At 41.5% G+C, this 13,854-nt stretch overlaps 1 protein-coding gene across 2 annotated transcripts; it reads right to left on the bottom strand.

The window, feature by feature from the left end:
- Positions 1-3,132: 3,132 nt before the first annotated feature.
- LOC115037825 (thyroxine 5-deiodinase-like) lies at positions 3,133-13,219 on the bottom strand. 2 transcript variants are annotated; one of them, XM_029496577.1, is made up of 2 exons: positions 13,203-13,219; positions 3,133-4,437 (listed from the first exon to the last, which is right to left on the bottom strand). In XM_029496577.1, exons 1-2 carry the CDS (start codon positions 13,217-13,219, stop codon positions 3,666-3,668), a joined length of 789 nt encoding a protein of 262 aa, XP_029352437.1. In that variant the 3' UTR covers positions 3,133-3,665. The 2 variants fall into 2 exon arrangements, with proteins under 2 accessions (XP_029352437.1, XP_029352436.1); XM_029496576.1 differs by lacking the exon at positions 13,203-13,219 and having other exon boundaries at positions 3,133-4,525.
- Between the last annotated feature and the right edge of the window lie 635 nt (positions 13,220-13,854).

Below are 13,854 nucleotides of genomic sequence, written 5' to 3'. Positions count from 1 at the left end.
GTTATTTCTTTTAGTTGAAAAGAATATTAATTAGTGTAGCTTTAACTGTGGTTATAAAAATAAATTCAGGAGATGGTCAGAGAATAAAATTCACGATGTGGTTAGAACATCTTATCTTTGGTATTTTGCTTTATTTTATGGGGCCCCTCCTTGGGATTTCCCCACATGCTAGACAGGGTTATGAGCTTAGACTGCTTTTGACTGTTCAGCAATTTAAAATGCTAAATCAAATCATGTTTAATAACATAATATTGTAAATGTCTCATGAGCACAAACACTGTGCTATTTCTGCTCTCACTGCCTGTGTTCCTAAAGATGCAAAAATGTCTCATATCAACAAAAATGTCATCATAGTTTTATTCATTCATTTATGAGCAGTGGATAATCTGCCATTACCAAACCGCAGCTGTCTGCCTCTGTTCAGCGTCGAGCGAGAAAAGATCTGCTATTTTTACGTCTTTAACTCTCATTTGACTGCAGCAGAAACTTTCCATTCAGTTTTTAAGACTGAATGTTACTTTTAACACCACTTGAGTTCCACCCTCAGGCAATCAAGTTGCCTCCAAAATAATAATAGCATAGATTTTGCTTCGTGACTGCCTGTGAAGAAACTACTACAGATAGTTGAAGTTTAAAGTCTGATACAGATGTGTTTTTAAAAAGTGAGTATTTAAATGTTTGCTTTATTTTGAAAGGTGACTCACATTTTCTGTGGTGGCAAAATTAGCTGAATTTGAAGCAATATGATTGAAAGATAATTAGATTGATTTATTGATAAAGACAGGCACTGCTCTTCCAAACTGCAAAACACATTAGACAAGGCAAAAATCCTCACATCATTCACAGGCTAATAATGGTAGTAAAAACATCTTGACACCCCCCCGCTGCCCTTCACATGTGACTAATGCAATATTTTTCTCTTAAGGAAATGTGTCTGTCTAAATGTGCTCAAGCATTCACAGTAAAAGTATTTGTGGTGTTCTGAATTGAAGATAGAAATATAGAAAACGATATGGAAAGAAATAAATGCATAATCAAGAAGGAAAGATGAAAGGAAGCAACGGAGGAAAGACAGTAGTGGGGACGAGAGGCTGGCAGTTCATTTGACCATTGGTAGCATGATATTTCTGAAATGCCGGATGGTACCAACCACAGAAGAGAGGGCCCAAACACATCGGCAACATTTTGCGACTCGTGAATCTCTGTTGAAGAAACCAGCATTCCCAACCGTGTGGAGTCGGCTCCCCAGTACCGAAACCAGTATGAGACAGAAGATATTCACAAGCCCTTTGTGCCCTTCTCCTTTTCAGACCTGTGTTCAGTATCTTTTGTGTATTTAACATATCAGCTGACAAGTAAGCCAGTAAGTGTGTAGTTTAAGGACTGAAAATGAACTGAAGGGTAAAAAGGCAGGAGGAAGAGACGGATTCAAATCACGTCCAAGAGTTTTCTGACATAAATTATAGTTTTGCGGATTCTTTTGGTGGCGTGAAAATTACACCTATGACTGTAAAATTGTCGCAAAACAGCTGGTGACACAACCACAATCAAGATAGCAATAAAAAACTTTTTTTTTTTCATTTTCTTATGTGTTGGGAAACACAAATGAAGAAAAGCTGAATCTGAGCTAAATGGACCTGCAGGGACAAATGTTTTCTGCAGGGAATCACTTTGTCATGCACAACAGCGATAGCCTGCTTTTTTTAGCTGCTGACTTTTCACGTTATCAGTCACTCTTGGGTCACCAAGGTAATTTAAAAAAAAAAAAAAAGGTCTTTGGACCTTCTATTATAATGTCAACACTGTGTTTGCACCCAAAGAGCTGAAATTTATTGAAAAACAAAGCTCTAAACTAATTTGTCTCCCTTTTGCAAAGAGGAAATGGAGGTTTTGGGAGCAGGTTGTGTAAGTTCCCCTGCTCTCTGTTCACCTCCTGCAGCACAATAGATCAAAGGCTATGCTAGGCTATAGACACACACATCCATACAGGACATGCATGTGGTGATATAATGAGAATGAACTGAGGCATGAAGGAACCTGAATACATCATGACCACATAACAGAGACTTGGGCCACGTGGGATCAACAATAATCACATTGCTCTCTCATCCTAATTATATGTGGCAGAGTGTCTATATAACCCTTCTTATTTGTGTGTGTGTGCGTGCACATATACCCTATATGTATAAGGAAGGGTTGAGAGATTCCAGGGATAATGACAAAGAAAGAAAAAAGATAAAGGTAGATTGATAGAGACGGATTAAGGAAGCTGCATAATCAGCTTTTTTTTTTCAGACTGAGCCATGTGTAGAAAATGCCACAGCTCTAAATAGTTGACACACAAAACAAATTTGTAAACAGTCTTTTTTGTTTTAGAACAAGCTTGCGTAACGCAAGAAACATTCTGTGAGTAATTCCCTTCGACCATGTAGCTGTTTCAATGAGACTCCAGTTTTCACAGAGGAGCCACCCCTCCCTGAGTGAGATTTAGTGGCCTAATGACTTGATTGAATTCCTCTAATTATCTGCCAAAAAAAGAGAACATTTAAATTCAATAAAAAGGCTGCAACTTGGATTCGAATACCCTCCACAGATTTAAACCACTCTCACTCTCACTAAAACTGTGAAATCTAATCCTGTCCTAAGGCTATTGCTCATCACCAATTGTTCCCTATCACTTCTGATTAACTGAGCGACTCAGCATGAAGCTGCTCTCTTCCTCTAGACCTTCCGCTTTAAACTGTAGGTGATGTCTGGCTTTTCTTTTTTGACATGTTTAATGGCTTAGAGAGGAGTGATTAGGGAATGAATGCTTTCATCAGTCTAGGAGTATTTATACTCTGCTGCGGATTATTGTGCTGCCAGTGGCGCACTTTGACCTGAGTAGGCCTGCAGGAGGAGGAAGAAGAGGAACAATGGGATCTAAACAATCTAAACAATCAGGAGAGCCAGAAAAAAAAAAAAAGAAAACTCAACCAAAAGATTTTGGGGCCAAAGCCACGTCAAGTCACTCAAATGTTCTCTCAAACGTGAATCCATCCTTTTCTTCTTACACATCGTAAACACATCATGACCAGAGGAAGAACTTTAAGGTAAAATCACCAACGTGTGATCTGACATTTATTAAAAAAAAACAAAAAACAAAAAACAAAAAAACATTTGTTCAGTTACATTGTTTTTCCACATTACATTGTGTTTGTCGAGGAGGGCACCTCGCTCCCGGTGTCACACACATCAGTGTCGGTTCTCTGGCTGCGCCTTTTAAAAACCGAACTTCATAGAAACACCCGAGGGAGATATGAGCCTGGGCACACACACACACACACACACACACACACACACACACACACACGCCGGTATTGTAGAAAAATAGAGTGATCACTAATTGAATCCAGTTTCAACGGATTCAAGAAATTTCCGTACAAAAAAAATAAAGAAAATCGCTATGAGCAATCAATTTAAGGTCGAGACAAGCACAATATACCAGCCTACAGCCCGGACACGACTTTCGGCTATCAGTCAGAGACTCCTGAATATCTTAATGCGAGGAACACAATATAATGTGCCATGTGTGAACATTTGATAGCAGCATCTGGATGTTTTGCACTGTGAGTTGGACACTTAAGCGGAAATTGGTAGAGCAGCAGGCAGTTCAGCATCTTCAACTACACATGGAGCACCGCCGTTTGGGAATTCACCAGATCGCTCCTGTACCGCTCCAGCCAGTTCCTCAGCTCGGAAATCCGGTATCCCTCCGGACCTCTGCCCCCCTGATACACCACCCTGGCGTCCCTGACGATGTAAAGTCTCTCAAAGTAAGCTCCGTACGCGGCGTTGGACGAGTTGTCCATATTATCCACCACCACGTTGCTGCCGGGCACCTCGGCCAGCATCAGCTGAGCGGCTCTCAGTCTGTCCTCCAAGCAGCGGTGCTTGGGGATCTGGTACGGCGCGTCCGAGCTCACCCAGCCGTCCGACGGATGCGCCTCCTCGATATATACAACTAAAAAGTCCGCAATGTCCGCGTACTGACTCACGACGCGCTGAAACGCCGCCAGGCGCGTCATGAATGGCGGTCAGGAGCAGCTGCCAAAGTTGAGAATGAGCGGTCTCTTCCCTTTCATGCAGTCCAGGATCCGGACCTGCCTCCGCTCCTGGACCAGGACCACCTCGGTGTTGGGCGCAGTGCGCCCGAGGTGCGCTGATTTGAGAAAGTCCAATTTCTGGCCGTACCACACGGCCCTGAGGGACTCCAAGGTGAACATCTTGTTGGAGTCGGAGACGCACACCGGCGGGTCGTCGGGACTGTCCTGCCTCTCTCCCATTTTCAGCAGCACTTTTTTCCTAATGCACAGGAAATCCAGCAGCCACAGCATGACGGCGGCCAGCAGGAACCGGGGCAGCAGCATCAGGCACAGGGCTGCATGCTTCAGCGCCCTCGCCATTTGGACACCGCCGGAGTCGTGCATCATCCCCGCAGATGGGATGCGACTAGGCCGGCGAAAGAGACAACTAGTATTTTAGTCACCTTTACCCATTGGACAAAACTATCTGACGCACACGGACACTCTTTTTATAGGTACAGCAGCATTTGAATAATGGGGGGAAAAAAAGAAAAGAAAAGAGGAAAAAAAAAAAAAAAACACGCCTCAGCTACCCGCACCGCCCACTCACATGGTGGGGATTACCTCCCGTCAACTCTGGGCTTCAAAGATCCACAGAGGGAGAGACACACACTGTGGGGCTGCCTTTGAGATAACACCTGACAGCGGATGGACAGGCTTGGCATCGCTGACAGACTCTCGGATCTGTTTGGCTTGCCTGTAGCCGGACGCACGGTTGCTCCTGAAAGTCGGGAAAAAGATTTGACTTCGTCATTCTGCCTGTGAACTCAGATCTCCCTGAACTGAGCGCAGAGAGCTCAGCGGCCACTAGACGGCGCTGCAGCCACACAGAGTGACGGCTGGATGAGTCATTCACCGATAAGCTGCTGGGCCCCTGAGAGCCTTCAGAGGAGTGAAGGCACAATGAACCATCCACCACTGACAGATAACCCCCCTACATACACCCTCAGGTTCTCTGCTGGCCATTTTAAAAACCATTCCTCAAATAAAAAACGGTATACACACTCAGATCTCTGCACTATCGAGGATCTATTTTAAAGAATAAATGGTTAAACTTTTCTTTATATCTGCAATCTGTTTTGAAAGAAGAGGACATGTTCAGTGTCAGTGCGACTGTGCTGGTAAATGAAAGGTCATGACACACACACACACACACACACACACACACACACACACACACACACACCTTCTCCCTCCTGCTAAGATACAGCAGCATGGTCTTAATCAAAATCAGAGCCTGTCACATCCCCTCACCTTGAGACGTTCCACCTTGTCACCTGTTAACAAGATGGCACCCTGATTCCATAATGATGCCAGCATGCGCCTGACCGTCCATCCCACCCTGAGATACGCCCCTCCACCCCCGCTGCCGCCATGTGTTCGTTTTTTAAACCACCACCTAGTAACTCTCTGTCCACTTCCTTCAGACCACTAACAACTGAGTAAACTGCCTTGTTTTTTTAATCATTAATATGATCACAATCAACAAGCATTTTTATTAGCGAGAGGGAGGAGACCTTGACCATAAAAGCAGACAGGGATACTTAAATGCTGGAGTGAGCTGGCAAGCAAAGGACAACGGAGAGGATTTATATAAGTGAAAAAAATGGCATCTGGAGGAAGCACAAGAGGACAAAAAAGGGAGGAGGCAGATGTGTGGAGAGCTCCTTCTTGACTTTGTAGAGAGAAATGAGGATGTTCAAAGAAGTGCTGCAGTCCCTCATACTTCAAAATGCCTGGGCCCGATGTACACGTAATATAAGCAACTCATTTGCACTTGAAAACCCACTACACACATGACAATGACACAACAATGACAAGAGGAATAAATTGTCAGGAACAATGCAAAGAAACACAAATGCTCATTTGATTGAAATAAAAAAAAAAAAAGAAACCTAAGTAAGATGAGCCACGTAGCGTTATTCCTCATCTTTTAATGGACAAAAGAAACACCTTCGACATAAATCTACACTGAACACATGTCAGCAAGTTGGAAATAAACAACAGAGAGGCAAAGTGCAATCATGTTGGAGTTGTTTCAGTGAAGACGTGACATGATGGTTAAAAATGCACAATTTGTTCTGCGTTAAATTTAATCTGAGTTTTACCTTCAAACATGGACTTTGGATGTGCTTTCCTTTTACTTTTTTACAAAAGAACTGATATTTTTTATATATTTATTTTATATTATATATATATATTTAAAAAAGAAAAGAGAAAGAAAAACGACACATTTGAAACCTCAATTAAAAGTTAGGTTTTCATTGATAAATGCTGATGTGAAACTTTCATTGGAGATTGTGTACAGCTAATAAGTTGCCCTGCCAATAACTCCCATGAAAGCACTTTTTCAAACAAACAAGATATGACATGTCAATCAGACATCCCTACGGGCTTTCACAGTGCTTCCAGGCAATTTTTTTCCCCCTGGACAAAGTCAGACTAACAGTTTTCCCTGTTCCCTGTGCTGGCTAATTCCTCAGCAGGAAACAAACAAAAAAGTGTTTTTGTAGCCTATAACTGTAAATGATCCAATGTAAAATCACTGGAACACCTTGAAGTCAACTACATTCTTACGGGAGAATGTAATATGTCTTTTTTTGATATCCATGCACATGAGATTCATTCAACCTCAAGTCACAGCTGGCATTTTAGGGAGACAATCGGCAGCGAGGACTCGAGCTTTGCACTGGTCATTGTAACACAAACACAAGATTAATATTTGAGATCTGGGAACACTGAGCCACCTTCTCAGCAAAAACAGGCAGGGAAGGGAAGAAACAGAAAGCAAGAGCATCGGCCATGCTTTCAATCAGCTGTTTTTACACTTCATTTGAAACTGATGACAAATGAAGTAAAAATGAATCATTACCCAGAAAAGCTCTAGTTGTGGAAAACCACCAGCGAGTCATAGTTGAACCACGAAGTTAACCCTAAAACCATGACACACTGCTTTCTGTATCCTGCCCTGTGGACTTCTTTAAAAACCAGACTGGTCACCAAACTGCTGAAGCTTCCTGTCCTACTTAACCACTTGTAATATCAATGTGATTTCTACAAGCTTCTGATATGTTATCAGTTGGGTGATTCATGACCGTAGTATTTAAATGGTAAGAAACTGAAACGACCCTTGGACACATACTGTTGTTTGAAATCCACACCTGTGATCACAGGCTGACTGGAGGCACCTGGGACTGTTTAGCAGCTGTTGCACTGGAGGTCTCTGATAGTGTTTTGCAGAACTCCGAGCAGAGCAGACAACCTGCTGAGAAATGGCTGCAGCAAACCAGATGTGCATCGGCTACATGTCTGTGTTACTTTTACACGAACACCTGCAAGTTTGTTTGTCTGGTAAACGGGGCCGTGTACACGGATGGGCTGGGTGGGTGTTACCCACCAAGAGGACTCAACTGCCCATCCAATGAAAATTCTGAACCCCCCCCCCAAAAAAAAAAAACAAAAACAAAACAAAAACAAAACAAACAAAAAGCGAACTCAACATTATAGCTATTTTTTTGGGGGGAGGGTGCAGTCATAGTTTACTGCTGATCATTTTAATGTATGGCTGTGATTAGTCATTAGTTATTGCCAAACCATGACACTTCATCACACATGTGGTACAGACACGTTTATTGTTTAGTGTATTGCTAAACTGCCCCCCCTCACACCGCCTCAAGCTAGATTTTTGTTGTTACCTACTCAAATAATCCAGATGCCCACCCAAACATCCAAACATGACATCCTAGTAACACCTCTGCAGGCAAAGAAAGACTATAGGAAAAGATACAGTAATATAGTGACCACATAAAGTAAAATATCAATTATCACTTACTCCATCTACACAATGTGCCCATTGCCCTAATGGATTTACCTCTGAATGTTAAAAAAAAAGAGGAAATGAGAGCACAATTCAACATATCCAGTTTCTCCCCTGAAAGGAACGCATTGAGTTTTCAGTTATGTTCTGAATTTGTTACTGCAGTTGCTGCTGAGCTGTTGTTTCATTACGATGAAAAACAAAGGGGGAATAACTGATAATTGAGAATAAGGTCTTTCTCTTTGTTTTCCTGCATGTCTGACATTCATTTCACATTGTGAAACATCAGAAAAAACAAAAAATAGACTGTCCGTGATTGTGATCAAAGCTCTGAAAAAAAAAGAGGAAATTTTCCATTTAAATGGAAGTTGATGATGGGAAAATAAGAGTGCCCTCTGGCACTAAAGATCCAGTGAGCTGATGACTTTGTGTTTTGTCTCATGAAGCCAATTATTCTTACCCAACATGCAAACCTCATTCATTTCATCCTGCCTGGATTCACAAGATGTCATAGTGCATAAAAGCCTCACACATGACAGCAATGAGAAAAAGGGTTAGGGGTTAGTTGAAACACTTGGACAGCAGCGATGTAACTGACAGTCAAACTCAGTGAATTAAAACAAGATGCTGATTGACAAAAAGAGTTTCTTGTCGGATATAAGAACATTAATTCTGAAACAAAGTGAACTAAGGCCATCAAAATGCTGCTAATAAAGATGTTTACTTTCTAAGTAAGAAACACCAAATAGAAAGATGCGAGTCTTTAATGGAGACTCACATTAAATGCTTGGCACTCTATAATTTGGTTCCCCCCATACCTCTCTGTTAAAACTGCTGCTGTGATCTGGATTAGACCATGGGCGTCTTTTGGTTGTTTACACAGGGGCTAAACAAAGAAAAGAGCATGTGTGCAGGCTTGTGGACAACTCCTGGCCGCCATGTTGGTTGCTCGGGCTGAACTAGATTTTCTTGGAATCATTAAGACTTCTAAGATCAGCTCGGGTTGAGCCCCGTGTGACCCAGCAGTCTAAGAGGTCATCGCAGAAATACTGAGGAACTTAAGCTCATTAACTCTATCAAAGATTGGTACAATACAAACAGTCAGTCACAGATCGCTGTGCTTACACACCCACACACGCTGACTGCCGTGCAAACATATGACTCCAAATGCAGCAGTTGGATGAATAGGATACTACCTTAACTTCTCTAAACCTAGATGTGCTTCTCCTTAAACTGCCATGAGTCCTCTTTACCTCTTGTTAACTTTCATTAAGTCAGTCCATTTCATTAGTTTGATAACAACATATTACTAGTAGTGGTTAGAAAGTTTCATGTTTTTTGACTTCCATTTGAGGATCATTTTATTTAAATCTGCCCATGTCCAGACAATGGCGCCATAGAAATTCAACATAAGGAAGAAAAACAAAGAAATAAACATAAAATACAAGAATACAAGATAAAGCAGGCTTGGTTTCCAGCTCATTAGGCTTTTTCTGATCTCTGCTCACACAGCGGTGCCAAGAAAAAAGCAAAGTATCAAAAGCCTTTTCCTGCTGGAAAAAAAACAAAGGGAAAAGAACGATTTCTTCTTGTATGTTTATGTCTTTCTCTTTAAAACCTCCCAGTCTGCAACCACAATTCCACAGCTACTGCGAACTTTCGCATTCTCAACCTCAAGCTTGACAAGTATGGCTTAATGAAACGCTCGTAGCCTGCGCCTTCATTCTGTTTTCTTTTCTTTCTTTCTTTCTTTTTGAAATAAACTGCTGGAACCCTACTTTCATTAGACCTGGGCTGGATTTTGGCATGGCAGCACAGGTCATACAAGGACGTCGCAGAACAGGAAAAACAGCTTGGACAGAGCCTGCAGCAAATCACCACGAGTGGGAGTGATACAGCTGAAACTATGATTAGCACGCTGGCCACAGGAGAATTATTGCTTACACACGTCTCAGGTAGGACAGACACACACACACACACACTCACAGTTATTGAAGCACTTGTTTAGAGAATTATTAGGTGATTGTTATGAAATTTGCATCACGTGTAATCACTTTTGACCATTCATGATTAAAATATAGCCCCGTCCATAATGATCATCAAGCATTTGAGTGAGTAGACTTGTAGTTACTAAGCAACCGTCATGTAGTCCCTCTCAGGCTAATCTGTCTACAGTAGGCCGCTGTGGCTGCATGGAGTCTTAAATGCACACTGATACATCGCCTTGGAAAAGCAGCATTTTTGTCTGCAAGACAGGATGATTTTTATTTATTTTTTCATTTCCGTTTGCATCACACCACCTCATCGTTTAGCCCTGAAAAATAACTAATCGTCAGTTTGCTAAAGATTTGGGAAGATAGATGAGTTTTACATCATGTTCTGAGGTTTATCACAGAAATTAGTCACCCTGCCTATTCTGAGCTCGCACCACAAACGCCACAAGACTAAGCAGATAAAACCAGGACACAGTGCATCGGCTGAGGTTTGATATGACTCTTTTATGAGACAGAAAGACAATGTTCAAATGTCAAAGCGCATTTCAAGAGTTATTATCCTGAGGAGATTTCCAATAAGGCTACTAATGTGATTTTCATTTGGAGAGGAATTTCACTCATGTTTTGTTCATTTGCAGCTTATTCCCAAAGTCAGCCTTCAGTATGGTTCAAAGATTGCTTGTCATTAGAATATGATAACAGCGGCTTTTGCTTGGAAAATCTTCCTGGAATTGCATGTTTATTTGACCCCCCCCACCCAAAAAAAAAAAAAAAAAAAACAAGCCAAAAAAACAATACACTTCTAATGAGAACAAAAACCTCAAAACAGAATTCAATATGTTACTACTTTCATGTTGGACAGTCGACAGGTTTCACCAAAAGCACGCAGCTGTAAAGGTTCATGCTTTTGGATGGACAGAGACCTATCCAGACTGCATGGCAACAGAAAGTACAGAAGTTGGGTGTACCACCTTTACACCACATTTAAATGTACACATCAGCATTTGAAGGGGTATGGGACATTGTTTTCCATTCATCCACATCCACGTTGTTTTTGTCTCTTTGTTGTGGCTGTATAATTAAGGCGAATGTGAAGGAACAACCTTAAAAATAGACGCTCTGTGTTTATCTTCGGCACAGCACAGATTCGCTTTGACCTACTTGCTTATATAATATACATGTGTTATACCATAGAAGACACATAGATACATTGGAAGTACATCACTTTTTTAATTGGTTTGGCTAACATCTTCCTCTATCTCTCTCCATTATATATGGACTAAGAATAAGCACTTTCTTGCTGGAGACACAGAAACTAAGCTCACCAACTTTCTCCACGTTTATGCTGACCCAAAATATTTGCTAAGAGGGAAAAATATGGATTTTCTATATTTTTTTCCTTATATGGGCCTTAACTTTGTCACAGCCTGATTTACGGGCCAGTCTTAATATTTCCTTTACACCAGAGACAACACAGGAGACACTGTTAAGACCATAATCATTCATATATGAAGTTACACATACATTTATTTGAGGGATTTAGGGATTTACCAGATTTAGGCGCCTCTCTTATCTAAACACATGGAAATGAGAATAGGAAACTATTTCCCTGCAGTCTGGGAAATGAGTGGTGAGTCTGTTTGTGATCACCTCTGCATTAAAATTTAAATGTAGTACCTAAAGTACATGAATATGTCAAATAGCTTCAATGTTGTCAATTGTTTTTGGTGCACTTAGTAAAACATCCAGAACGTTATTTTTTTTGGGGGGTTTGTTTTCCTTTGAATGCAACCTAACATATACATTCCCTTCCTCTAATCTATGGTGTAATGCAAAATGTTTTGCGCTCTACAGTGTCAGTGATTTACAGCCTTCAGCCTTATGCAGTCACTGATTATACAGTAAGTCACTGTGCTTTTGCCAAGGCTGCACATACTCAATCAAGTTTTTTTTCAATCTATATTTTCTTCTTCTTTTTTTTTTTTTTCAATTTGAACCACTGCCCTGTCTGCCAATTCTTCCTTACACGTGCCCAGCCCATCCAGTGTCAGCTTAACCCGCAGTGCTGTTATCTACCCGATAACATACAGTAAGTATAGTGAATCATGTGAAAACCCTAACCTGTCAATGAGCAACAAGGAACATATGGTTAAAAGGGCTCCCGGAAACCTTTGTCCTTTAAACACTGATATGAACTTCTTTAAGGATACTGGAACAACAGTTTGCATAATTTAAAAACTGCCTTTCTGCCCTTCATGACCTGGTTTTACCTTACATGACCTGAACAGCGTTTTACGTGGCAGAGGGATCACAGGGTCACACATTCAAAACCTGCGTGAAGCAATTTGTCTCTGCTTTCAGCTCCTAATCAGCAGAATCTATTTCAAACTGTGTTTCTGTTTCTACATTGGTCAGCCTGTTGTGGTTTTGTAAGGCATAGTGTTTGGCGTTCAACAGAGAAGAAGAGAGACATACAGGTGGGACACAAACAGCAATGGATCTCTACATGTTTTTTTTTTTTTTTTTTGCTGGCAGTTGATTTATTTATTCATGAAGAAAACATAAGAAAGTTATCTCAGGGACATTTTGACATATAATAGTTTTAAAATGTCTTTTTCACTGAATTATAACAAAGACTCGACATTCCCCCACCAGCGAGCTCCTGGTCACAGTGGCAAAGAACAGAAGGAAGCTTGAAGCATAACCAGACTCTTGGTGGGCGGCCATCTGCCGAAGCCAGTTGTGTGATAGAGAGAGAGAGAGAGAGAGAGAGTGAGAGAGAAGTGAACCCTCAGAAGAGTCCTTATGTCAGCTGGTCCCAAGACTTACTGATTAAACAACAACCAGTCCTTTTCAACTTTGGGCCAGTCATGTTTTCCAACCACTAATCAGAGTAAACCAAATTATTAAACAAACAAATAACTATAATATTGGATGAAACAAACCAAATCTCAAAACAAACTAAGCTGCTAAACCATGAATATAAATTAGCGTTATCTCCGACTGTCAGTTAGGAAAACTGGAAAGGGATCCCACTGCTGATTTCACTTGACTGATAATGCTTGACAATTTATGGGTGTCTCCTTCAGGTCTGAATGCAAATACCCCCCGCTGTCCCCTTCCTCCCTTTGGTACCAATTCCTCCTCTGCCCTCTGGTATGTGCTCTGTCCTGAAGTGTGAACAACCGTTCCCACTGGACGGCACCCCCTTTCTCTATGCAGTTTGCACTTTGTCTTTTGTCTAGCGATCGCTGCCTTTTATCTGACTGTATATAGTTCAACATAGTAAACCATTGCCAAACCATGGAATACCAATAAACCAGCTCCACCACAGCAAATAAACTTGGACCAAGGACGTGAGTGGTTTTCTTCAACACCACATACAGACTCAGTAACTGCACTCACACCACAGAGAATGGAAAGCACAAGAAACTCAAATTTACCAACAGAAAGCATGTATTCTTGGATTGACAGGTAAGGCAGGTGGCAGGTGGTGAGCAAGAGGAAAGAGCACAACAAACACAACAATTAGAAACCTAATATTGATAATGGTAGTCGCAGTGGATGTTCAGCAGCATCACGGTGGCAGTAAGTGACTCCCAGACAGCAGGAGGCAAAATGCCACAGACGAAGCAAGAGAAAGAAAGCCTGATTAGCAACATGCATTCATGGGATATGCATTCATTCATATGAATGAGTACAGATGGAGAGGAAGAGGAGGACAAAGGGGCACAGAGGATGAGCATAGGACATCGATGCTGGTCTCTGTCCAGTTTTAAGGCAGCTAAGGCAGCTTTAACATAATAAGCAACTTCCCCAATCGGAAGGAGGTTCCACAGGAGAGAAACCTGAAGACTCATTTGCTCCATAAGCTATCTTTCAGGGAGTGCAGGGGTGAGTCCCTCTTAAAAGATGTCAG

This window comes from Echeneis naucrates, chromosome 24 (genome assembly GCF_900963305.1).
Source record: "Echeneis naucrates chromosome 24, fEcheNa1.1, whole genome shotgun sequence".
Classification (NCBI taxonomy): Eukaryota; Metazoa; Chordata; class Actinopteri; order Carangiformes; family Echeneidae; genus Echeneis; species Echeneis naucrates.
This window is presented reverse-complemented; position numbering and strand designations above follow the sequence as displayed.